Source organism: Apus apus, chromosome 2 (genome assembly GCF_020740795.1).
Source record: "Apus apus isolate bApuApu2 chromosome 2, bApuApu2.pri.cur, whole genome shotgun sequence".
NCBI lineage: Eukaryota > Metazoa > Chordata > Aves > Apodiformes > Apodidae > Apus > Apus apus.
Genome location: NC_067283.1, coordinates 129,473,259 through 129,498,698, shown reverse-complemented (window position 1 = coordinate 129,498,698; position 25,440 = coordinate 129,473,259). Strand labels below are relative to the sequence as shown.

At 38.1% G+C, this 25,440-nt stretch overlaps 1 protein-coding gene across 2 annotated transcripts; it reads right to left on the bottom strand.

Annotated features, from left to right (window-relative positions):
• Positions 1-594: 594 nt before the first annotated feature.
• ATP6V0D2 (ATPase H+ transporting V0 subunit d2) lies at positions 595-23,491 on the bottom strand. Of its 2 annotated transcripts, XM_051610727.1 has the most exons (8): positions 23,296-23,491; positions 16,251-16,422; positions 12,741-12,919; positions 9,402-9,481; positions 7,525-7,602; positions 4,062-4,238; positions 2,591-2,668; positions 595-1,023 (listed from the first exon to the last, which is right to left on the bottom strand). In XM_051610727.1, the coding sequence occupies exons 1-8, from the start codon at positions 23,423-23,425 to the stop codon at positions 862-864; spliced, it is 1,056 nt and encodes a 351-aa protein (XP_051466687.1). In that variant the 5' UTR covers positions 23,426-23,491; the 3' UTR covers positions 595-861. The 2 variants fall into 2 exon arrangements, with proteins under 2 accessions (XP_051466687.1, XP_051466688.1); XM_051610728.1 differs by lacking the exon at positions 7,525-7,602.
• Between the last annotated feature and the right edge of the window lie 1,949 nt (positions 23,492-25,440).

Sequence of the window (25,440 nt, the reverse complement as noted above, 5' to 3'; positions counted from 1 at the left end):
CAGAATTAATCTTGTCCTACCACAATCTGACTTCAACTGTTCTCTCTATTCTTGGTTACTGATCTTAGCCAGGTCCTCAAATAGCTCAGAGCTGGTGTTGTTTGTGTCTGATGTAAAACTGATACAGGCTTGGCTGGTATTTTCATTCATGTTTCGTAATCTTCCCTGGTGCATACATGAAAACAGTGTCTTTGGTGTGCTGGGAGGAGATACATGTATTGCTGTGGAGTAGACCAGACACTTGTTGTTTGACACTTATGGATTCCTCATATGACCATAAAGGCATAAGTAAAAACATTTTCATGAACATTAAATTAGTCATTTGCATTTAGCTGCAAAGAGATCTGACCGTTAGAAAGGTTCAGGAAGCTCTCGCTGGAGATTCCTTAAGGGGAGTCTCAGAGTAATGCTAAAGTTTCTCTCTTCTTTGTGTATTAAATCCTTGTATGCCATGAAGAAGTGTAAGATAAAGTTCTAATTTAGTTGGTCCTTTGAGAAAACATTTAATTCAAAATTAAACCAGTAAAGAGCTTTTGAAATGTCATTGACAGAAAGCTTACTTTAAAAAAAAGATAAAGAATATGAATGTAAGACTTTACAGGGAGTTTTTATTGATCAGCTAAATTAAAATGTGCAAAGTGGGGAACACATCTACTAAATCTATTAATTAGCGAATTAATATTTATTATAAAGTACTAATCTCTCCAATTATATAGCTATTTCTTACACTGCTGTATATAAGGAGAATCACTGATATAATTTAAAACATCTGATAAGAGTTAACTTTTGAAATAAGTGCTTTTGTCTTTTCTATGAAATAATGCAGCTTTTCAGACATTATAGGATTATAAATTCTCAGATTTAGAAAATTGGAATGTAGTTGTTAATTTTGGTTCTGTGTCTCTGAGAAATACATTCAGCAATCCATACAATATTCCTGCATTCTTGTTCCTTTAACTTTACATAGGCATAAAATACTCCAAAATGAAACTGGTTGTTGAATGCAAGCACATTCAGCTTTACCTATGGAAAAGATGAAACAAGCGTTATGATAAAACATTAAAGAAGGCAAGTGTGATTTTTATATGGTAGCTTTTATGGTCAATATTTCTCTCTAATTTTGCATCCATGACTACATTTAGAAGTCTCTTGAGTATAAATATAATTTAAATGTCATTAATTTATTTTGGTAATAGACTGCAAGAATATTACAGGTAAGTAACAGGCAGTGATGAAACACCTTCTTCAGTAGACTATTCAAAATAAATTTAATTAAGCAGCTTATATGAAATGGCTTTTGGATAGGCTTTTTTCAGTGATGACCAGAGATAGGGCAAGGGGCAATGGATGCAAACTGGAACATAGGAGGTTCCATGTGAATATCAGAAAAAAGTTCTTTCCTGTGAGAGTGACAGAGCACTGGAACAGGCTGCCCAGAGAGGTTGTGGAGTCTCCTTCACTGGAGACATTCAAAACCCGCCTGGACACGTTCCCGTGTGATGTGCTCTAGGTGACCCTGCTCTGGCAGGGGGGTTGGACTAGATGATCTTTCGAGGTCCCTTCCAACCTCTAAGATTCTGTGATTCTGTGATAGGCTATCAGGATTGACAGTTCTGTAACTAGTCTTCAGAAGAATGTCCTCTGACTAATTTTTGTTTAAAAAGGTAAATCCTTCTATTTTAATTTGGCCAAATGCTGACATGTGCTCCCCCCTGCCAGAGCAGGATCACCTAGAGCACATCACACGGGAACGTGTCCAGGCGGGTTTTGAATGTCTCCAGTGAAGGAGACTCCACAACCTCTCTGGGCAGCCTGTTCCAGTGCTCTGTCACTCTCACAGGAAAGAACTTTTTTCTGATGTTTATGTGGAACTCCTGTGTTCTAGTTTGCACCTATTGCCCCTTGTCCTACCGCTGGACATCACCGAAAAAAGCCTGATTCTGTCCTCCTGACACTCTCCTTTAATGTATTTTTAAACATTGATGAGGTCGCCCCTCAGTCTCTTCCAAGCTAAAGAGACCCAGCTTCCTCAGCCTTTCTTCATAAGGGAGATGTTCCACTCCCTTCATCATCTTTGTGGCTCTGCACTGGACTTTTTCCAGTAGTTCCCTGTCCTACTTGAACTGAGGGGCCCAGAACTGGACACAATATTCCAGATGCAGCCTCACCAAGGCAGAATAGAGGGGGAGGAGAACCTCTCTTGACCTACTAACCACACCCTTTCTAGTGCACCCCAGGATGCCATTGGCCTCCTTGGCGACAAGGGCACATTGCTGGCTCATGGTCGTCCTCCTGTCCACCAGGACGCCCTGGTCCCTTTCTCCTACACTGCTCTCCAGCAGGTCAGCCCCCAACCTGTATTGGTACATGGGGTTGTTCTTCCCCAGATGCAAGACTCTACACTTGCCCTTGTTGAATTTCATCAAGTTTCTCCCTGCCCAACTCTCCAGCCTGTCTAATAAATACTGGGTCCTCGAATACAAAGCTGATTGATGCATTATGGTAGAATCAATAATACCTCATTCTTGGTTTAAGTGTTATTCCAGGTGGGTAACTTTCATTTTGATATTTCAAGGTTAGGAACTCTTACCTCATGTTCAAAAAATGCATCTTCCAGTGTCTTTTCTCCAGTGCCACTCCCTACACCTTCAAACACAGCCTTGTATTCCTAAAAGCATAGAAAACCATCGAATGGAAATAAGGTACCTTTGCATTCTCTGCAGCACAGATACATTACTTTATTAACTAATCTACATAAGTAAACTTTCTGTATAGAAGAACTCATGGATAGATTACAGTTCTACATAAATCAAAAGTTAGAAGCATATAGTCAGCAAAAGAAAGGTCGCATTTGTTCTTGTAATTCTTACTGTCATTTCCTACAACTTAATTTACTGAAGGCACTAAAAGAGTCTAACTGTAGAATGACACATGACCTTTTACTCCTTTGGACAGAGAGCACTGAACTTCTTGTACAAATAGTATTCATCAGAGCCAGAGCTGTGAATGGAGCCAAAACCCTGAACTATGACCCTCACATGGCTGCTCACTGTATTTCCAGTAGTCAGCTGTATTTGCTTCATCTGTATTAATGTTGTATCTAAAGCCATTAGTCTTATGTATCATCCTGGTATATTCTGTGCAAATACATTTGACTTAACATCTTATGTGTTACGTTTCTGTGTCATTTGTTTCTCCATGTATTTGTTTTGTTTTTCCTGTAAAGTAGCAGTGCAGTATAGCTCTATTACAATGGTTCCCAAATTCATCTAAATATCCTGTCATCACATTAACAGACTCGCTCTGTACCACATTGACATAGTGACACATGCCTCTAACATTCTGCTTATGCACAGGAACAGATGTACATTTCCAGCTTTGCTTTTTCTGTAGAAAAAGCAGTAGACCAGACATCACTTGTTTTATGTGTCTACTTGGAGGTAGCTTAGGTATTGTAGGTAGTCAGAGAGCCACAATTAATTCATAGAGCAAGTGTTGTATATTCATAGAATCATATTGGCTCATCTTTAATTACAGCACTAGTTGCACCAGTATGAACAACTTCATCTGCTTCTTGGATTCAATCAGTGACTTAGAGAAAACTTTTCAGAAGGGCACTTTTCTAGAAAGTGCAATAAAAATAAATCAGGTTTGCAGTCATCTGTGATGTGAATTGTTTGGTCAGCTCATTTTAAAATTACTTACGCCTTTGCTCCAAAATCTTGCATCCAACAATTGTGAAGTGAAACTCAGTTTGGGCAGGGTCAATGAAGTAGGAACAAAAGTAAAGTTTTGTTTACTAAAATGTGATTTGCTCTTATTTAAACATCACTGTAAGAGGAACTTTGTATTGAACTAAGGTGGCAATGTATCTTTTATTTTCATATCAAAGGCCTTTGATTCTGTATAGATCTTTATGGGATCTTTTGTATCTTTGCTGATTTTTTTTCTCTCCAAAAAATGCTTTTAGCTTATGCAAATACCCTAAAAAGTTTGCCGACATCAAAATATGTAAAGTATTTGTATTCTGGCTTTTTGATTTAAGAAATTAAATTACATACTGCATAGTAATCTGCAACACACTTCACTTGCTCGTAGTCATCTGCATTGGCCAACAGGTGTAAGCCTTCTGGGTACAGTTTTCCACAAGTTGGATACAACTTCTCTCGGTCATCTTTACTCAGCTCAGTGCCAAATGAATTAATGGTGATGATAAAGGCACGTCTGTCTGCCTCAAACTTCAAATGCAAAACAAAGAATAAAGAGGTGTTATTAGAGATATCATTCTAAATTAAGGTAGGGTTATGTTTTTTTCAGTAAAATAAACTATGAAAACTTAAAAAAAAACCCACCCTGGACTTCAGAGCATTAGGAACATACCTTATTTTAAAACCTGTAGATCCTTATTTGCAAATGCTTGTTAAATTTTAACTAGAAAATCAAAGTGTTTTCCAAGCATGGATTTTATTCTGTCATTTTTAAACTGAAAATATCATCTCTGCTACTTCCTCATTTTCCTACTTAGTTACCCTGATGATGACAGCAAAAAATCTCCTCACACACCCTTCTGAGGTTATGAAATAGTACTCTTATAAATAACAATAATACAGGAAAGGGCCAAGAATCAATAGTACTGCCCTGAGGTAAGTCAGAGTGCTGTTGAGAGTAAAGTTTGAGTGGAAATTCTGGAGAAAAAATAGTTTCTGAATGCACATATTTAAAACAAAAATTAAATAAGGTGGAGGAGACTATTTACTTGCCAAGTTAAGATTTTCAAGTGTTTCAAATAGCAGTTAATTTTTAACACACAGAGTCAGGGGCTATATTTCTTCTGCCAGGTTTAGATGCCTATAGTATCTCTATTTTCCCTGCAGCAGTAGACTGAAAGTCATTCTAAAGTCTAGATTTCAGGTTGTTCTTTTGTACAAGGGAAAACTTTGCTTGCCATTGTCACAGTATGAATTAAAAATGTAACAGTAAATAAAGATAATCTTACTCAATTATGTCTGATTTCAATCTGTCTTGAGATTTAAATTTACTATGGTTTTCTTTCCTTTATTACTGACTTGCATTTTGTAAGAACAGCAGAATCCTTGATAATTGCAGGGATTACGCAGGAAAATCTTCCAAGTGAAGCATATACAGTATATATGCATTTTAAGCACCTTGCAAAATTTCTTACAGTGTAAATTTTTTAACTGTTTTAAGCAGAAAGGTACTCTTTCCTGTTGAACAGTAAGATTGCAGTTGCAACACAGTTCTACAACTTCAGTAGTTAAACACATTTTCATAGATCCTACTCCTGTGTACTGGAACACACTGTAACAGGGACCCAGCTGCCCTCTGGCACTGACTTCAGAGTAAGGAAAATGAGTAAACAATAGAGAAATAATGAGAAGAAAATAAGTGTGCTTGAAAAGATTTCTAGCTAATGAATAACAAGGCAAAGTTTAACTTGCCTTATTAATATAAACAGGCATATTGGCCCTTATGAAACTGTTTTGGAAGGATAAATGCTTTGGGCTTTTAAAATTTATTAAAGCGATGTAGAATCTAGCTGTCAGATTTGTAATATTTTATTAGAAAAAAACATGCTTAGATGCAAATGCAACTAATGCTTGTAGTTTTGGAACCTACTTCTGGTGGCTTCCAGTTTGAGAAAATTTGTGGGATCAGTCCCACACATGCAGACCTTTCAACTCATCAAACTATTGGCACATAAGGCACATGGCACATTGGCACAAGTGATTGACACAGTGAGAAAGGCCATGAGGCAATTACTTGATCGCTTGGGCCATTTGACTGCTGCAGGTGGAGTCACAGGATAACCATTCCCTCAGTGCTTTTGGGAAACTGAAGTAGTATGTCTGCTACCTGAGAACAAGCGTGGGGCTGTAATATTAGACACAGCACTAGCTGCAGTGCAGTCCTGCAGCTTCTTGTCAGATTCAGGATTAAACATGAAACACTTGTTGTCCATGGTGGAAGAGAGACTGTCAGTCCTTTTATGTGGAAGGTTGGATCCGTGACTGGTGGTCAAGGAGTTGGGGACCTAAATACCTCAGCTTCACTCTGATAGGGTCAGCTTGGTAGTGTTATAGATAAGATTACAGAATAAATAGCAAGTATTCCTTTGAATGATTAAACTTTGGCTGTTTGTGAATTCAGCCATTAGCAATCTATTCTGTATGTGTCTTCAGACTATTAAAATGTTATAGAAAAGTTTATTTTCCTAGCTGATTGACATTAGATAGAGATTTTAAATAAGTTCTTCATAGACTACACTGTTACCACTGTGTAAAAGTGGTAACCATAAAGAGAATTTTACAGCATGCTTAAACAAATGTTCTAAGTAATCTGCTCTTATAATGAATTTCTAGCTTAAAATGAACATTCTGAAAAATCTGAATCAAACCTGAAATGTCTTTACTTTTGCCAGCCAATCTCTTTATTTTTATTTTTCAGGAAAGAATAGTTAAAAATCTTAATTTCTGGTCAATTTAACTTTTCTTTAGAACATAAACTGAAACATTATGCCTGGTTAAATAAAATATGAAATTAGATTTCCTTTTAAGACATTTTTTATTCTTTATTCAGTGGTGAGCTCCTGGAGTGGTTATCTCACTCCTATAATGCAAACTTTTTAGTGTGGTCTCATCAGAGGTCAGTGAATTTTGTTCAGTTCCCTGGGATTAAGTTTTGCTTATCCAGAAAAAAAGACTCTTGGCAGTACATGGGAGATCTGGCTCTCAAACTCTGCAAAGAACTGCGATAAACCACATGAAAAAAAATTAAAAACAGAAAATTAGCTGAATGCTGAGAACTCAGTTTTAGAAGTGTATGCACCTTTTATTATAGTAACAGATTTAAAAATATAATTCATTATGTGCTGCAGATACTTTTTGGGGAGGAGGATGTTAGAAATTTTGTGTGTCATTGAAAAAATAAACATTCAACTTTTCTGACTTGAGACAAAAATAAAAGGAAAGTTAGACTTTTCTGTAGAACCCTACAGAACCTACAGTTCCAAAGTTCACTCAACTCTAACTTCAGCCATTATTTTTAATAGGACAGTAAACAAACACAGTAGTGCCATGAAGTTTAAAGATTATTAACAGTAAATATACAGTAATGCTAGACATTAACTATCCCAAATTTACATTTGAGTTAGCAGACATAAGAACAATCCACTCTTTTAGTTTTTCTAGAAAAAAAAAACAGAAAAATGTTAAGGGGCAAAAGTCTGAGATTAGCAAACTATTCCTTCTGTTCTGCTCTCTGTTACAGAAAAATATTAACTGACGTTAACTTCTCTCTGGTGATAGACTAGCCCTTCTCCAGTCAAGAGGTACAAGTAATCCTAAAATAAATTTTTCATTACATCTTAAAAAACAGTTATTATTCAGAAGTGAAGCAAACATTTGAGAGATAACTTTGCAAATGGAGGGAGAAATAATAGAAAAACAAAGTAACGTTATAAAAACATTGTGGAGTGCTTTCAGTTAAAAAGACTGATTTTCTCACCTCAAGAATAGGTCTCATTGTTTCTGCTGTAGTCCCACCTTGTTTTTCACAAAACTTATAAAACGCCTCAAGGTAAGACTACGTGAAAGAACAAGAGATATATTTTAAATGCTGCAAGATCTGGACCATCACAGCACATAATCATGAACTTAATTTTAAAATACTTACATTAACTATGACAATTCCACCTATGAATTTAAATATAAGTATGTGATTAATTACTTTGCTGGATTAACAGTTGAAATATTAAAATGCAATTTTTTGTTACTACAATACGGGTTCAAATGTTTTCAAAAGTTTTTATAGGACAAGCATTATGTTTGCTTTGCTCTCTAAATAAGTAACTACTTGAGCTCTGTTGAGCTTCCACTACATAATAAGCAGGTGGCTGAAGGAAGCTCTGCATTTATAATGTGGAGGAGGGGATTTGGGAATATGCCACAGCTGTTGGACCAGCACTATGAGGATACACAGACTAATCCCTACTGCTCTACGCTAAACCCTAGATTAGGACAGAACAGCAGACAAAGCTTCCGTAATACTGGTCTGCAGAGCTCTCTGGTCTATTACAAATTCTGGCCTTCACACTCATTTCAAAATATCTGTGCAGGAAGGACTCTTAACTGTCTCAGAGATGCTATTCCCTCCTGCTTCTCCATTCCCCAAAATACTATTTTATGGAACATTCATGTTATCAAAATGCATTTACTACAACGTTACACAATCTTGTTAAAAGAAATTGTCACTAGCTAAGTAAGTGAATTTTAAATAGATCCCCCCTTCTCAGGGGGGATCTGCTGCATGGATCTGCATTAGGTTCTGTATAGTGTTATCTGGTAGTAAAGATGAAACATAATTGATCACAATGACAGCTGAAGCAGAGGAGAAAGGATCTATTAACAATTTAAAAGTGTTTGCAGAATGATCCCCCTAAGACTTACAAGACTGAGAAGAAAAAATAAAAAATAGATGTAATAAGCTTAAATGTATGGTTATTCACACAGGATATAAGAATCAAGTATGTATGTTATCAAATGGAAAAAGAGTGTCTCATTTAGTAGTACTGTGAAAGAATTAAAATATTTGGCCATAACTGATGTTGTTTTGAATGAGAGGGAGTAGCAGAATATTTAAGAATCAAATATTGGCTTGGGATTTATAAATATCATGAGTAAGACAAGGAGAATAATTTTTTTCTTCCCCTCTAGTGCAATCAGATCACCTTAAAAAAACTTCCAGCAGTCTGGGGCATCCACTGTAAAAGAAAGATAATGAAGAATTTGGACAGAATGTGCTGGGTGGAACCATTAATGGAATTAAATATTTATTGCCTTTAAAAAGGCCATCCTAAGATTACTGACCTGTGTGCTGCTATTTGTAAAGTACTTTGAAAATGCAAGGCATAAGTTAGATGCATGTCCTTACAGCATTGTGCTGTGGCAATGCTAAAGATAAATTAAAAGGAATGAAAATTAAACAAACCCTTCAATAAAAAAGTGTTACCTAGATGCAAAGAAATTAGACCCTTTTATAAATAGAAATAAATGTTACCCAGAAGCCTGTCTAGGCTCATTTAGGAGGTAAAAGTTCCATGGCATTTGATGGATAACTGGGTTATTCATAAACAAAGGGATCTGAATATTAGCCTGACATCTATAGCATTTTCATTAATGAGGTATTAAATTAGACTTTGGATGCAGACCTAAAATTAGAAGGAGCTGGATTTGATTCCTGGACTTGTCATCAAACAGGTGACCTTAGCTTGCTTTGTCTCACCATGCTTTTGTTTCCCATCCATAAAGCAAGGTTGAGATACTGACCTTTTCTGAGATTCTTAGGAAAACCCCAAGTGTTATCATTATGTTGCAAGAACTTGCCTTGTACAGTTTGTTGCGCATTATTTCAATGTTCATTTCATCCAGGTCATTTTCAGATAAGCAGTCTTGAAAGAAAGCAGCTGAAAACAGAGTTTATTATATTGCACTATAAATCTACATGCTGATAATATATATCTCTTGTCTATTGCTGTTCACCAGTGTGTGAGCAAGGACCTGAGGTTTCTGTTGTAGAAGCAGGAGTGATACAACAGAGAGGAAAAGAAATCCTCTTGATTTTCCCCTTATCCTCCTACTCCCTCCTTTTTAATGAGAATCTGCTGTGAGGGGAATCAATCAGTGCTGCAGCCAGAGTTTGCATCTCCAGAGAGAATCAGATGGGAAATGCTAATGAAAGTCCTAATCTTCTCTGAAGTATATGTTTTGGGCATTAGGGAGATTTTCTAGTGAGGAACATGAAAGATAATTTTAGTCTTAAATCATGCAGATATTCCACAACTGTTAAGGAGAATCCTCTTTCCTATATTTCCTCTTCATCTTTGAGTACATCTGCAGTGAGAGAAAGGCAACAGGTTGCAACTAGAAAGGGGCACAAGCTTTGACCTTGACCATCTGTGGTTCCAGGTTCTCTGCCAAACTGGCTAAAGAGCAAGCTTTTTAACAGACAGGTAGAGAAAGAAGTTCATTTGTGTGGCTGGACCACTTAAGAATACTGTATTCATAACCAATAAAAGTATGCCAATCCCTCACTGTTTTTAATCTTTCCCAGTGGGGCAGACCAGTGCTGCATGACAGAGAGTGTTGTCTCAAACAGGGGCAATAGAAGATGGTATTGAGAGAAAATACGTGATCCTGGCCATGTTTTGTGAGCTTCTTCTGTCCTACTCTTCCAGCATCCAGATTTTGGATGACAAACATTAGAAGGTGTAGCCCTGACAGTCCCCTTCATTCTCTTTGTAGATCCATTTGACCCATTTTTAAAAGACCTGAAACCACTTTCTTCTTTTACAAACTTATTTAGCAAAAAAATATCCAGAAATTTACTACCAGCTGCGTAAAAATAAATAAATAAATAAATACATAAATAAATGGGTTTATTTTACCTATTTTAAAACTATTTTTCTGCTGGGGTTTGGTCTTCTAAAGGATTTGGTAAGTGACAGTTTGCCATTCACTGTGGACAGACCACTGCCCTCAGAACTTTGTAAACATTGTCCGTATCTCTCTCCAGGTTTGTCCTCTCCAAACTAGAGTCCAGCTTTATAGTCTGTCCACAGATGGCAGGGCTGTCCCCTTGTTCATTTTAGCTCTCCTGCTCTGTACCTTCTCTGTTTTCTGCTGCAGGGCAGTCTCTGTGAGGAGAAGCTGGGGCTGTCCTGGGCCTGGACACAGCCAGTTCCAGCGGGCTCCAGCTGACCCACTGCAGGGCATGGCTCAGTTCCTCAGCCTAGTGAGTGGCACCTCAGGGAAAATATATTTAAGAAGGGGTAAAAATTTCAGGGTGTAGAGAGGAGGAGGGAAAAAAATTACAGAAGCAGTAGAGGGAACATCAAGTTCAGAGGAGACTTTCCATGGCTTTGGAGCAGGTACTCCCTGCCACTTGTGGAGGATTTGCACTGCTGGAGCTCCTGAGAGTAACTGCCACCAATGGAGAGCCCACGCTGGAGCAGAGGCTAAGTGTGAGAATGAAGGAGTGTCAGAGAGAAACACATGTTGACCGTAAATTCCAGTCCCCCACATTCCTTGTGTTGCTCATTACATCTCCAAAGTGACTGAGTGCAACCTGCCGTGATAACAAAGGGCAAAGGAGGGGAGCCTGGGCCGAAGAAGTGGGAAAGGGCGGTAGCAAAGGTGTTTTCCCTAAGTGTGTAAATGTTTTCTTTCTTTCTTTCTTTCTTTCTTTCTTTCTTTCTTTCTTTCTTTCTTTCTTTCTTTCTTTCTTTCTTTCTTTCTTTCTTTCTTTCTTTCTTTCTTTCTTTCTTTCTTTCTTTCTTTCTTTCTTTCTTTCTTTCTTTCTTCTTTCTTTCTTTCTTTCTTTCTTTCTTCTTCTTTCTTTCTTTCTTTCTTTCTTTCTTTCTTTCTTTCTTTCTTTCTTTCTTTCTTTCTTTCTTTCTTTCTTTCTTTCTTTCTTTCTTTCTTTCTTTCTTTCTTTCTTTCTTCTTTCTTTCTTTCTTTCTTTCTTTCTTTCTTTCTTTCTTCTTTCTTTCTTTCTTTCTTTCTTTCTTTCTTCCTTCCTTCCTTCCTTCCTTCCTTCCTTCCTTCCTTCCTTCCTTCCTTCCTTCCTTCCTTCCTTCCTTCCTTCCTTCCTTCCTTCCTTCCTTCCTTCCTTCCTTCTCTCTTCTCTTCCTCTTCTCTTCTCTTCTCTTCTCTTCTCTTCTCTTCTCTTCTCTTCTCTTCTCTTCTCTTCTCTTCTCTTCTCTTCTCTTCTCTTCTCTTCTCTTCTCTTCTCTTCTCTTCTCTTCTCTTCTCTTCTCTTCTCTTCTCTTCTCTTTTCTCTTCCCTTCCCTTCCCTTCTCTCTTCCCTTCCCTTCCCTTCCCTTCCCTTCCCTTCCCTTCCCTTCCCTTCCCTTCCCTTCCCTTCCCTTCCCTTCCCTTCCCTTCCCTTCCCTTCCCTTCCCTTCCCTTCCCTTTTCTTTATAAATAAAGTTGATTTTCCTCAAGTTGAATCTATTTTACAGTACTTGGTAGGTGATCTCAACCTACAAGCTCCTTTTTCTTCACCCCTTTCCCCTTTTGTCCCCCCACTGGAGGTTAAGGGGTGAGCAAGTTTTGGCTTCTGTCTGGGGTCCAACCTACCACACCTTCTTGAGAAGCAGAACCTAAAACCACTCACAGTACTAAAGATGAAGGCATACAGTACTTTTATATGTGTTCAAATCCATCAAATTCCATCTTATTTTCATTAGCCTTCCCATAATTGCCCCACAGCTTATGTTTGTTTATGTTGGCTGCTGCAGCACATTGAGCCAAGATACATCCCAATTTCAGAATGCAACATTTCCAATCCTCACTGTGTTTTGCTTTTAGATTTAGTTCTTCTTTAGAACCTTAGTGAGGGATAGGCAAGATTTCATCTTACATTTCAGCAGGTGTTGAAATAAAAATCTAGATACTCTGAATCAGTGGCTACTTTGGGTATAAAAGTTATCCATTACAGTTCTTGAGCAGCATGTTTTCTATGCATCTGCTACCCAGGATTGATATCGAAGCTGTTAGTAAATAATACTAGAAAATGTTCTGAACATTTCAGAAGTGCTTGATCCACACTTCATGTTTTCTATTACCAAAACACAGCAGAGCCAGTGGAAAACATATTACTCCATTGGAGGTATTCTTCAAAGCACAAGAAGACACAAATAAGAAATAATTTAGTGTTCCTACCTAATGGTGTGTCAACCAAAATTGCATTGAACAGCTCAGTGGGGTTTGAGGCAATGCTGACTGCTTCCATTTGCTCAAAACTCCCCAGTGGGTGGCACTTGGGAACAAGTTCAGCTATAGGCCGCTGGTGTAATGTGCCAGTTATTAGAAGAATTACGTTGTCAATCATATAGCTGTATCTGTATTTGAAAGAAAAAATAAAAGTTATAAATCTTCACAATAAATTTTTCATTGAAAAAATAGAAAACCAAAATTTTTGAAAATCAGAAATGACCACAGTACTTGCAAGTTTGTATGTTCACTCTGTATCATCAAAACCAAACAGAAGGTTTAACACAGTGCTAGTTTTAAACCACGTAACTGATTTGAAAAACAGACATTTTTTAAAAAAAGAAATTGAAACAGGAATATAATAAGCATAATAGCTGTGAAATGTAGATTCACTGTAAGATGCGACAACAAGTGGTATCAAAAAGTAAAGCACTTGAGCTAGCAGCTTCTGTAGTTTAAGATTTTATTTCATATAGACCATCTGGAGAGAGAAGTTCATTACTATCTTGGCACTAAACTTTAGAGTTCATGCAGATGGACCAGTCTTAGGGCTTTCTTCTCATTCAGCTTTAAACTTCCTCCCATGAGAAAGATAAGAACAGGTTCTCACAGGTTTCTTCTTTATTGCTTTAAGTTTTCTATTCAGTAGAACCTTTCTATGAGCTTCTTACTAGTTTTACTGTCAGAGATGCTGATAGGAGTTTTGTTAGTGATTTGGAAATGTGAAATCTGTTCCTTTGGGACACTCCTACTAGAAGAGGTTGCTCAGAGTCCCATTCAACCCGGCCATGAACAGTTCCAGGAATGAGGCATCCACAACCTCCCTGGGCAATCTGTTCCGGTGTCTCACCACCCTCACAGTATAGAATTTCTTCCTAATGTGTAACCTAAGTCTACCCTCTTTCAGTTTAAAATTATAACCCCTTGTCCTATCACTACATGCTCTTATAAAAAGTCCCTCCCCAGCTTTCTTAGAATTGTTGAATCATAGTTTAATCGATTGGGTTGGACCTGTAAGTCCAACCATTAACCTTACTCTACTAACATATCTCTACCAGCCCACTGCTAAACCATGTCCCTAAGCACCCTATTTAAATTATTGGTAAACACATTCAGGGATGGTGAATCAACCACTTCCATGGGCACCCTGTTCCAGTGCTTAATAACCCTTTCTGTAAAGAAGTTTTCCCTAACATCTAACCTAAACCTCCCCTGGTGTAACGTGAAGCCCTTTCCTGTAGTCCTGTCAGTGACTAGTGAGAAGAGACCAAACCCACCCCTCTCAGTACAACCTCCTTTCAGGTATTTGTACAGATGGTTAAGGTCTCCTTTCAGCCTCCTCCTCTTTAGACTAAACAGCCTCAGTTCTCTTAGTTGCTTCTCATAATGTTTGCTTTTCAGACCCTTCACCAGCTTGGTTGCCTTTCTTTGGACCTGCTCCAGCACCTCCATGCTTTTCTTGTATTGAGGTGCCCAAAACTGAACACAGTACTCAAGGTGTGGCCTCACCAGTGCCAAATAGCAAGGAACAATCACTTCCCTAGTCCTGCTTGCCACAGTATTTCTGATACAAGCCAGGATGCCATTGGTTTTCTTGGCCACCTTGGGCACACTCCTGGCTCATGTTCAGCTGGCTGTCAATTGACACCCTCAGATCCCTTTCTGCCAGGTAGCTTTCCAGCCTCTCTTCCCCAAGTCTGTAGCACTGCATGGGGTTGTTGTGAGACAAGTGCAAGACCTGAAACTTGTTCTTCTTGAAGCTCATGCAATTGGCTTCAGCCCATCTATCCAGTCTGTTCATGTCCCTCTGTAGAGCCCTTCTATCCCTAGGCAAATCAATACTCCCACCCAACTTGGTGTCTTCTGCAAACTTCCTGAAAGTGCACTTGATCCCTTCATCCAGATTGTTGATGAAGATATTAAACAGGAGTGGGCCCAGTACTAAACCCCAAGGAAACACCACTTGTAACTGGCCACCAACTGGATTGAACTCCTTTCACCACCACTCTTTGGACCTGGCTGTCCAGCCAGTTTGACCCAGCAGAGCATACACCTGTCCAAGACTTGGGCAGTCAGTTTTTTTCATGAGGATTTTGTGGGAAACAGTCAAACAGGTCAAAGGCTTTACTGAAGTCCAGGTAGATTACATCCACAGACTTCCCTTCATCCAATAGGTGGGTCACTGTGTCATAGGTTGGTCAAGCAGGACCTTCCTCTCATGAACCCATGCTGACTGGGCCTGATTACCTGGTTGTCCTGTAAATGGTGTGTAGTGGCACTCAAGATGACCCATTCTATAACCTTTCCTGGCACCAATGTCAGACTCACAAGTCTGTAGTTCCCCAGATCCTCCTTTCATCCCTTCTGGAAGATGGACATCACATTTGCCAACCTTGTGGGCCCCTTTCAGGTACTGAAAAGCTGCTATAAGGTCTCCCCAGAGCCTTCTCTTCTCCAGGCTGAACAATCCTAACTCTCTCAGCCTGTCTTCATAGCAGAGGTGCTCCAGCCCCCTGATCATCCTTGCGGCAATTGTGGCTCTTGGTGATGCAAAACACAGCTAGAGTCATGTAGGAATTAATATGATCTCACACAAAATCTGGTAGGGAGGTCAGAGACCTGATGAAATGTAGTTCAATGATTTATTAATTGTGTTAAATATCTTAAACTAATGTCTCCATTGTTAAAAAACAACAGCGTGCAGATATTGTGCATACATGTGTACACATGCACATTAGTGTGAGAAAAGAGGTGTTATGATTTTCAAATTTTCACTTGTATTTTTCTGAAGCAAAAGGTAAATAGCTGTCCTAGGGCACTCTGAAAAATCATGTTGATATATTAGCCTAAAACTGGTCAGCTACACTTGATATCACACATCCCTCCCCCCCCCCAAAAAAAAAAAAAAAGAATAATGATAGTTTATTTTGCTGTTATAGTAAAAGTACTCCTTAAAAGTAAGCTGAGCAATCTAACGTTCTCATTATAATATATTAAAAAGATAAGATATATGGTATATGATGTCTTTCTCTTTTTTTAAAAAATGTCTAGAATTTGCCAGATGCGTATGAATTAAATCACTGCCTTGTATAAAATAAAATTGCTGATTTTGCCTGACTGATCTCCACAAACTTTAGTTTTGTGGGTTCTCTGACTTATATGATGTTTGAAAATTATAACCATTTTTCTCAGCCTCTACCTCTCCTCCTGCTACTGTACACAGAAAAAAATCTGTATATGTTCTTCTAAATAAGTAGTTGCAAAGACAACAACTCTTCATTTTTATATTTTCAGAACTTAAATTAGCAAATAAGTTACGGAAATGTTGCAGAATTACAGTAATTTTGCCATTTTTGAAACTTTAAAGAAACTCAGTTACAATGGATTTACACTGTTTTAACTTGTAGCTGTGCTTTTGCTTTGAGTCTCTGTGGTAAGCCATGTGGTAACATTACTTACGTGATAAAATTCAGAAAAGTGGCAAGTGGTTCAAAAGCATGGTTCCTAAAGTAATGAAATTCCGTGAGCAGTTTTGTTTTCAGTTTATCATCGATTGTGGAAATAGTGAGAGGGCCAGTTTCATTAGCCAAGAAGTTGCCATAGTCTGTAGTCTGTAGATGTAACTTCAGATCTGAAATTCAAGAAAGATGCTGAGTATAAACTGTCATTTGTCTATTGTCTAATGTTTGTCATATTGTCTACAAATAAAATTTAAAAAAACTTTTAAATATTAATTTCTAATGTTATCTCTTCATATTAATGGCCTGATCATACTCTATTGAAAAGGCTTCCCATAGACGAACCATAGAGTAAATGCATAATCACTGCAAAATTGTACTGCCTTCTATCAGGAAGGCTTGCTGCATACCACAGGAAAGCACAAATAATTTACACCTTTTCCAGAAGTTTTATTGGCGACTTTAGTTTCCAGCCACACCAGGCACACTGTTAATTACTGCTGTCCTGAGCCCCTTCCTAATCAGATTTGTTCAGTGGTTTGATTTCTCTGATTTATTCAGGGCACCACTCTTGCACCCTTATAATACATCAGTTGTGTTACCTCATGCATTCTTATGGACTGCTATGCATCAATAGGAATAATCCTTTAATTTTGTTAGGATCTTAAATTTTCATATGAAACATTTAAACTTCAGGGAAGAATATAATCTTATGTTATAAGGCTGCCTGAAAAAGAGAATACATCTTGTCTGGCTCCAATTCTGGGCTCCAAATGGCTTCTGCAGTGGAGCACTTGGAAGGGCAGTTATACTCTCTTAGCATTTCTGGTTTGTCTTTGTATGATTTATAGCTGCAACCACCAGATTCTAAGAAGCTGTTCCAGAAACTTGGATTATCGTGACAAACTCTGCCTGAGCTCCCAACCCTGGTAACTGAGGAAAATGTGTCGATTAGACAACAAAGTTGAAAGAAGCTTTTGTAATGTCAAAGAACTTGTTTGACAGATTTCCTCTGCTAGCCATTTTTCACCATGAGGCAAAAGTAAGGATTTGAATCAGTTCTTAGTACTCAAACCAGTTTAACATTTCCTTTTAGAAAATCCCTTGCAATATTGCAAAATTATGTTCAAAGGCTATATTAAAACTACTTTAAATTATAGATTGGGACAATGCTAATGGTTTGGGCATTCATAATTATTAGATTATCAGATAAAATCTGAACTGATATTTAGCAACAATCCCACTGACTGAAATAAGGGTGTACCTGTAAGGGAAGTTAGCAGGGTGTGCATTTATCAGTATAGGAGCTACTCTTTCTATTTCACCAAGTGTATATCTTCTTAGTATGCACTAAGGTTGCCTATACTGAGACTTAAAGAGAAAGAACTAGTACATTGCAAATTCGAACTCCCACATCTACTCTAGCTTACTGACATAGATAACCCTCAGGGCTTTCTATGCAGGTTGGCTGCCACTTGAGCTCATTTTAGCACTTACAGAATCATAGAATGGTTTGGGTTGGAAGGGATCTTTAAAGATCACCTAGTCCAAACCCCTCTGCAGTGAGCAGGGACATCTTCAACTAGATAAGGTTGCTCAGAGCCCAGTCCAACCTAACCTTGAATGTCTTCACAGGAGAGGTGCTCCAGCTCTCTGATTTGTGGCCCTCCTCTCAACACACTCCAACAGGTCCATCCCTTCCCTATACTGAGGAGTCCAGAACTGGATGTGGTATTCCAGGTGAGGTCTCACAAGAGCAGGGTAGAGGGGCAGAATCACCTCCCTCTACCTGCTGGTCACGCTTCTTTTGATGCACTCCAGGAAACTGTTGGCTTTCTGGGCTGCAAGTGCACAATGCTGGCTCATATCTAGCTTTTCATCCAGCAACACCTCCAATTGCTTCAACACAAGTGCTCTCAATCCCTTCATCCCTCAGCCTGTACTGATACTGGGAATTGCCCTGACCCAGCTGCAGGACCTTGCACTTGCATTGTTGAACCTAATGAGGTTCACACAGGCCTACTGCTTTAGCTTGTCCAGGTACCTCTGGATGGCATCCCATCCCTCAGGCATGTCAGCCATACCATTCAGCTTGTTATCATCTGCAAACTTGCTGAGAATGCACTTGATCCCATGGTTTATGTGGGATATTAAAGATGTTAAACAGTGCTGTTCCCAACACAGACCCCTGAGGTACACCTTTCATCACTGATCTCCATCTGGACATTGAGCAATTGACCACTACTCATCCAGCAAATTCCTCATCCAACAAGTGGTCCATCCATCAAATCTGTATCAAGTCACATCAACACACTCTTGGATAAGTCAGTCTTACTCAGCTGGCACTCTGAAAATACTAGAATTTCTCTAGATCTTCTCTAGAACTTATGTTACCAGTGACAACTAATTGCTTCCTAAAATGATACAGATAATCACAAAAATGTTGACAAAAGAAGGCAGAGGTAATTGATCTGTTCATGATCAGAGCCAGAAAAAACGAAAACCATTTAACTCAAGAAAGAGAGAAAGGTAAGTGAGGTTAAGACATAAATGAAAATGCAGAATTATGCTCGGAAAAGTGTATAAATATGTAAGACTAACTTTATATATATATATATATATATATATATATATATATCAATCACACTATTTTCTTATCACATCTACTTTTCCTGTGAATCGTAAATATTTTACTTTCTCTTTTTTATTGCAAAGAAGGTAGGAATACTCAGCATACAGTGGGACTAGTTAATACCTCATGACATTCAGAGAGCTGAATTCCAGCTTTCCCCAATTCGTTTTCAGACAAACCACTGAGGTCTGCCTTGAGTCACTCTCTGTAAATGCATTTCAAACGCAGCAGTTTTCAGGTTTTTTATACTTAAAGTAGACTTCAAAACCTAAACATCAGCTCCAAGTATTGACCACTCTGAAGTGTATTTAACATCATCATGAGATGAACATAAACCAAACCCAAGTGATTGAGAGTAGCTTGATAAGACTGTGTTACCTTCCTTAGTTGTTTTGTTGACTGAGCAGGTTCAAAATCCATGCCACAACATAAAGAATGAAAAATACTAGCTATAACATGTTAAATAGCCCCACCTGGCTCTCAAAAGCTATGGAGGAAATAATAGGCCCAGGAATATTGTATTTATGGCCATGTCAGTTCCACAGCCTGCCTTAGAGATGTATTTTTTCTAAAATATTGAATTAATGACAGCATGCATACTGTGTGTAAGAAACAATATTCAAATCTATGGCATGTTCTTGTCCAAAATAACTGAGAAAACAAGCTCTAATGCCATAAAATATCAATCAGGAATGTCATAATCAGAGTTCACACCATGACAGTGTTCAGTGCAGCTCAGAGACTGCTCTTCTGGTCTTGAATGATATTGTCTTGGCTGTTGGCATAAGTGAGACCTGGGTAGTAACGCGGTCAGACACTTATACTAGTAACATGACCTGATGACCTGGCAGAGGTAGATGGCTGAGCGTTACAGAGGCTTCAGACATTCCTGTTGACCAAAAACTTTTAGTGACACTAGCTGCTCCTTTTCTCAGGGACTCTTGGAGACCTGCACAAGAACCTGAGCTTTTCAGCCTGTTCACAAGTTCACTAGGAAAGAAAATGGCTGTATTTCCGTTGTCAGCATTACTGCCATCTGTATGCATCCTGTATTTCATCACAATTACATGCAGGGAAATAACATGTCAGAAATGTATTACTTTAAATATTGTGATTTAAAATCACATTATTTTACTCACAATTGAACGGCAACCAAGCACAATTAACAGTATCTCTAAAGGGAGTTATTGACAGAGGGAGACTAGTTTAAGATTAATGCAGTTAAGACAGGAATGATGCTGATCAGAAGGAATGAGTATTGCAAGAACCTGAACAAAGCGTTAACCTGATCTTTCTACATCAAGCACATGGAGTCTTGCCTGACTCCTCACTTTGATAGCAACTACCCCCAGTTCTCAGCGACACTTATTTCAGCAACTGTGTGCTGGCATGTCCTGGCTCTGCCAAGTTAAGACAACTTTTTTCAGTGATGTTGGTGGGAGCAGAACTGGGCTGCTTGTCCTTCTGTGACCTAGTGTCATAGAGAGCAGTAGTGTTTCCATCACACAAGGAAGCAAAGAAAGAATAAAGCACTGAATTTAACCACCCTCATGTTCTACTTCAAAGGCTGTCAGCAAGGCTCCTCTGAGGATCCCATTCCCCTGTAACAAATGATGATGTAGGGCCAAACTGATAGCATGCCATGTTGCAGAAATTTCAGCCAGTGCTGAAGCCCACAGGGTAGCTCCATGGAAATGATGATAATTCAAACAAGCCAAAAAGGATGTCCACTTCTCCTCTCTGTGTGGCCCAGAATTGAGAGGACACAGTGGTATCATAAGCCAATTAGCATCCTTTTTTTTTTCTTTCCCTCTGACTATTATACTTACTCTATTATCAAGCAGATGTAAAGCACTAAGCTATAGCTTTTCTTGTGGTTCTTCTGTACTGACATTATGGTTTCCCCTCTGGAGATATCAAAACCACTGTGAAATGAAAAGATCATTTTGATTCTATTCATGGGCTATTTGAGGTTGTTTTGATTTTGTTTCTGCTTGTTTGTTTTAGCATATTTATAATATTTTTAAGTGAGGCCAGCTTTTGTGGTGTGGTGCTATGCCACAGAATGCAGCCTAGGGTAAATTTATTACTTTTTAATGTAAAGACATGAGCTGAAAGCACTGTTGGACAAGCATAATAGTAGTACAGGCAAATCCATATGCTGGATCTTTTAACTGGAAACAAAACACAACATATGCATAAAGTTATATTTTTTACTTTAGAAGTAAGGATCTGGCATTTTGGTGCACTGTACAGTTGTGGTGCAAGTTCAGTATCAGAGTATCCTATATGTGCAGAGAGAAGTGTATTTAGCCTCATGTACAAATCAAATACTTCTCATATCTTCATTATAAATAATACATTTAGGAGATAACTGATGGGAATCTGTTAGCTGTCTAAAAGAAATCAAAAAAGTTACAATGGAGAAAGAGATGTAGCTACATAGAGAAAAAAGGGAAGTGATAGTAGGTAGTAGAGATGAGTTTGTAGGAGGGTTGAAGGTTGCTGCTTCTGTTGATGAAATAATTTGCATTCTAAATTTGAATGAACATTAGAAAGAAGGTTAAAAAAAAGTTATTGTCCTTTCTATTTTAAATATTACTGAGAAAAGGATTTTACTTCCATCTTGTGATGTGTACATCTGTTGCCTGCTTTAATGTTGAAGGTTTACATATCTCAGAAATGTTTGAAAATTACTTCCTGGTAGAAAACAACTTTCTTGTAGCATGACTTAAACATGACTTAAAATCTAGATTTTTTAGATTTAGTTTTCTTGGCTGCTCTTAACATGACCAAGTATTCTTCTGGGAATAATGAAGAAAATCCTTTTTTTCTTGTAGGTTTTAAAAACTATTTAAACCTGTATATTTTCATCTTATTCAGAAGTAACGGGGATTTTATGGTTGCTTTCTTTTTCCTTCATGGAGCTTTTGATGACATGGAGTTATTATGAAGAGTCAAGTAGAGTGAGAGCAAGGCTTAATAAGTCTGGAAGTCTGTATATCCATGGAGCAAGGCTTTTTGACTTAAACAATTAAATACAATATCAAGAGTATCTGTAGAGTCTTTAAGTTGCATAAATCACAACTGCTGGTACAAATAGGCTACAGAAACTGTTGATTTTGTCCAGCTGTTTTAAGGGACAGGTTTCAATTCTCAGAGTAAGTATATACAGATGTTCTGTGTGTCAAATCTATCATTGTATGAAATGGAGAGCTGTTACAGCTTATCAGCTGAAGCAGGTACATGCATTTGGTCAGCTGGATAGTCTCGAGATCCTATTGACTGTACTGACAATCTCTTCTTTAATTCTGAGAGGAAGTTTACCCTGCTGAGAGGTAAATACCTACATGTATCTATTTAAATGTAGTTGTTTTAATCTCCAAGATGAATGGCAAGCAACCTTCCCACACTTATGTTGTTATTATATTAATAGTTAACAACAGCCTCAAAACCCTGTTGTATATGGAAATCATCAGGTCCTTCACTTCTCATTTCCCCAGAAGCATTGCTGTATACACAAAGCAACCAATGCCTAAATCAGTGTACTTACTGTTTCTCCTTGTTCCTTTTTCCAATTAAGCTAATATACTGCATGTTATAGAAATTACTGAAATGTAGAATCATAGCTTTTATCTTGGAGTCAGAGAAAGAAAACTTTTTGTTCCTTTAGAAGGGTGATTTTTTTTTCTATTGCATTTTTTTCCTGCCAAGTGTCTAGAGATATGTCATATGATTCTTTGTACAAGTCTGTCTTCAGCAGGCTGTGACCAGTCTTGGCCACAGAAAGCTGTTTTGTAAACTACTGTGTGTTCTCTTTATTACTGTGGCAAAGTCACCTTGAATAAAGCTTTTTTTTTTTTTTTTTTTTTTAATTTAATTTTGTTTAGCTTGAGGACAGTTCAGTTTTATTTTTGTGAAGTCTAGTTTTCTCTTCCCGGTAAGCAGAATGTCCCTCACTGCCCTAAACCTCATGAAGTAATAAAATACTAAAATTATGTCTTTTATTGAGAAACCCAGAGCCCAAGGGTAAGCTTTTAATAAGATTTTGGAAACTATTTTATCTAGCTGAAATGATATGAAACTTCTACACTCGAGCAGCTCTATAGTGTGGTTCAAATCTGTGAGGAGGTTACCAGTCTCCAGAGCAACACTATGAATGATATTTTCAAACCTTATCAGTAAACTAGAAAATTCCATCATCTGTATTGCTTTGCAAATCACAGTCTGTACAGTCCTAGGGTAGTTTCTGTGGAAAGTTATTAACTTAAACATGAGAACAGTTATTCAAAGGACATCAGGGTTATATCTGATTTTTATGATAAGCTTTCAATACTTCAGTCTTTTACCTTCCCTTCTTCAAAGATCTAAGCAACAGTACTTCTTCCTAAGTAAAATAAACCAGCAGACTTACCTTCTAGTGTCTCACACTGTGCTAAATTGACATAGTCTGCGCTTGTCAAGATCCCCGCTTTGAACCCTCGGACCAGACCCTCCAAGTAGCCATGGTCCACGTTGAAGTAAAACTCTGAATATCCTGGCATGGAGAAGAGGAGATTTAATCTCTCTGATGGATACTTGATGTTACTGAATATCTGCCACCCAAATGTTTCCCTTCTCTTTGGAAGGAGTGACAAGTAGTCACTGATTTCCTGCCAGCCTATGATTGTGTTTTACCAGCTGGTTTCTTCCTGTTTCTTGCTTCTTGTGTACTTCCAGTATAGTTGATGCTTACACAACAGCAGCCAGCAAATCCAACTCACTCCTGTTAGAGCCAGAAAATGAACCTATTATTGTTGAAAGAGAAGCCAAGAAGGAAGTATAACAGTTAACCATTGCTTACAAGAATGCTCTGTACTGGTTGGAAAATGAGAAAGCATATTACAAAGCTCAATAGCATTTTTGCTTTTTCTGAAATGTGTACTAAATAGGAAGTTCTCTTTGAATACATATAAAAAAGTATTTCTGCACTGAAATTGTGAGCTGTGGTGGAACATAGCCTATTCAAGGAACTTAGTTTTTTTTAGTGTCTCTCCATACACATTTTTGGTTTTAATATTTTTAACTGCTGGAAATTTTCTGCTGCTCATCTCTATCAATAAATATATATGCAATTTATAAGATCCTTCTAATAATTACAATGAACATTAGATCATACCCATAGGTGAAAGGTATTTCAGTAGGCTTTAAAGTGAGTATCCAGAACTTTTTGCTTACCACAAAATTATAGGTTGTTCAAGTTCCAATGGAAATACTCTGGTTATATTCTGTAAGATGTGGAAATAACTCTTACACAACAAAGATTATAAAAAGGAATTTTGATACAAATAGGATTTTTTTTATTTTAATAATGTAAATTTAGACTCTTTTTAGACTTCCTGATTTTGATTCAATTTAAACTTGAAACTGTTAAATCTGTCAGTGACTTTTATACTGAACTGTTAAGTCTGCTGCCTTTCAGATTTAGGTGCCCCAGAGCTGACAGTTCAAAGTGGCTATGATTCTGTAATCAACACAAAACATCCTTTTTTTCCGTAAATTCACTAGCGTATGCAACACATATCTTCAAGTTTTGCTGGAAGGGAGAGTCTTATAGCACACTAAGTGATATTTAGATATGTAATTAGCTGGAGTTCAGTAATGTTGCAACGAGGTGTCTGAAGATTGCTGCATGGTTGGAGGGTTAACACCAGCAGCAGAAAATACAACAGCTGTCTGTCATCTGCATCTCAACACAGACTCAGTTTTCAGTGCTTTGAGCACGTTTGGTGTTTTGTGTCAGCTGAAGACGTGTCTGGACTTTCCTGTTGATCCCTTGTGCTGAAATGTGGCTGCAGCCACAGTTACGAGATGGCAGCCATGGGGACAAAGCTGTGACTGTGAGACTTTCTATGCTATCCTGGGAGCTGAGAGACCGATGACAGCTTGGTACTGACCAGGTGATTCCTGTCTGTACTTAGTCCTGGCAAAGTGAGGCTTTGCAGGCCATACAACATACACGAGGTGCTTGGATGTTTCTGCCCAAGTAGTCACCCACTACGTCCTCTAGGAGGGTCACTATCTGCGTGGCTTCTTGGCTGGCTGACCAGAAGCCTCCAATGGGCAACCAGTGGCCACAAGCCACCTGGCAGGACAGACTGATCCAGGGGAATAATAGTGCTGCACTTTGTGCACAGGGTCACAATAACAGTCTCTTAGGCTGGTTATTACCACACCTGTAGCCAGTTGCACTGAAAATACAGCACGCAGACATTAAAAAAAATCACATGCTCAGATATGTAAACTGTAATTAGTTGAGAGTTCAAATGGCGCCTAGAGTATTGAAATTAGCTCCTTGTAAATCAGGCTTACAGTTTTTAAATTGGTACATTCTTGGCATTGCAGGGTTAACCCAGCTAAAGAAGAATGAGATAGATTAGGATAGATTAGACAATAGAAATAAAACAGCTCCCTCCCACACACAAACAATTTGGTTTTGTCTCCCAAGTCTGCATGCTAGCAGTGCTCAGATCTTCCTTGTGCGAGAAGTTGTCAGAAATTTGTTGATGATGTTTCAAAA

Excerpts from the sequence above, each read along its gene's own strand:
- ATP6V0D2 (XM_051610727.1), bottom strand. The coding sequence starts at position 23,425 with ATGCCAGGATATTCAGAGTTTTACTTCAACGTGGACCATGGCTACTTG. Across the intron at positions 12,920-16,250 it reads ACTTTTCTGAATTTTATCAC|ATACAGCTATATGATTGACA; the intron begins GTAAGTAATGTT and ends TTTCAAATACAG. Across the intron at positions 1,024-2,590 it reads ATGCATTTTTTGAACATGAG|GTAAAGCTGAATGTGCTTGC; the intron begins GTAAGAGTTCCT and ends TCTTTTCCATAG.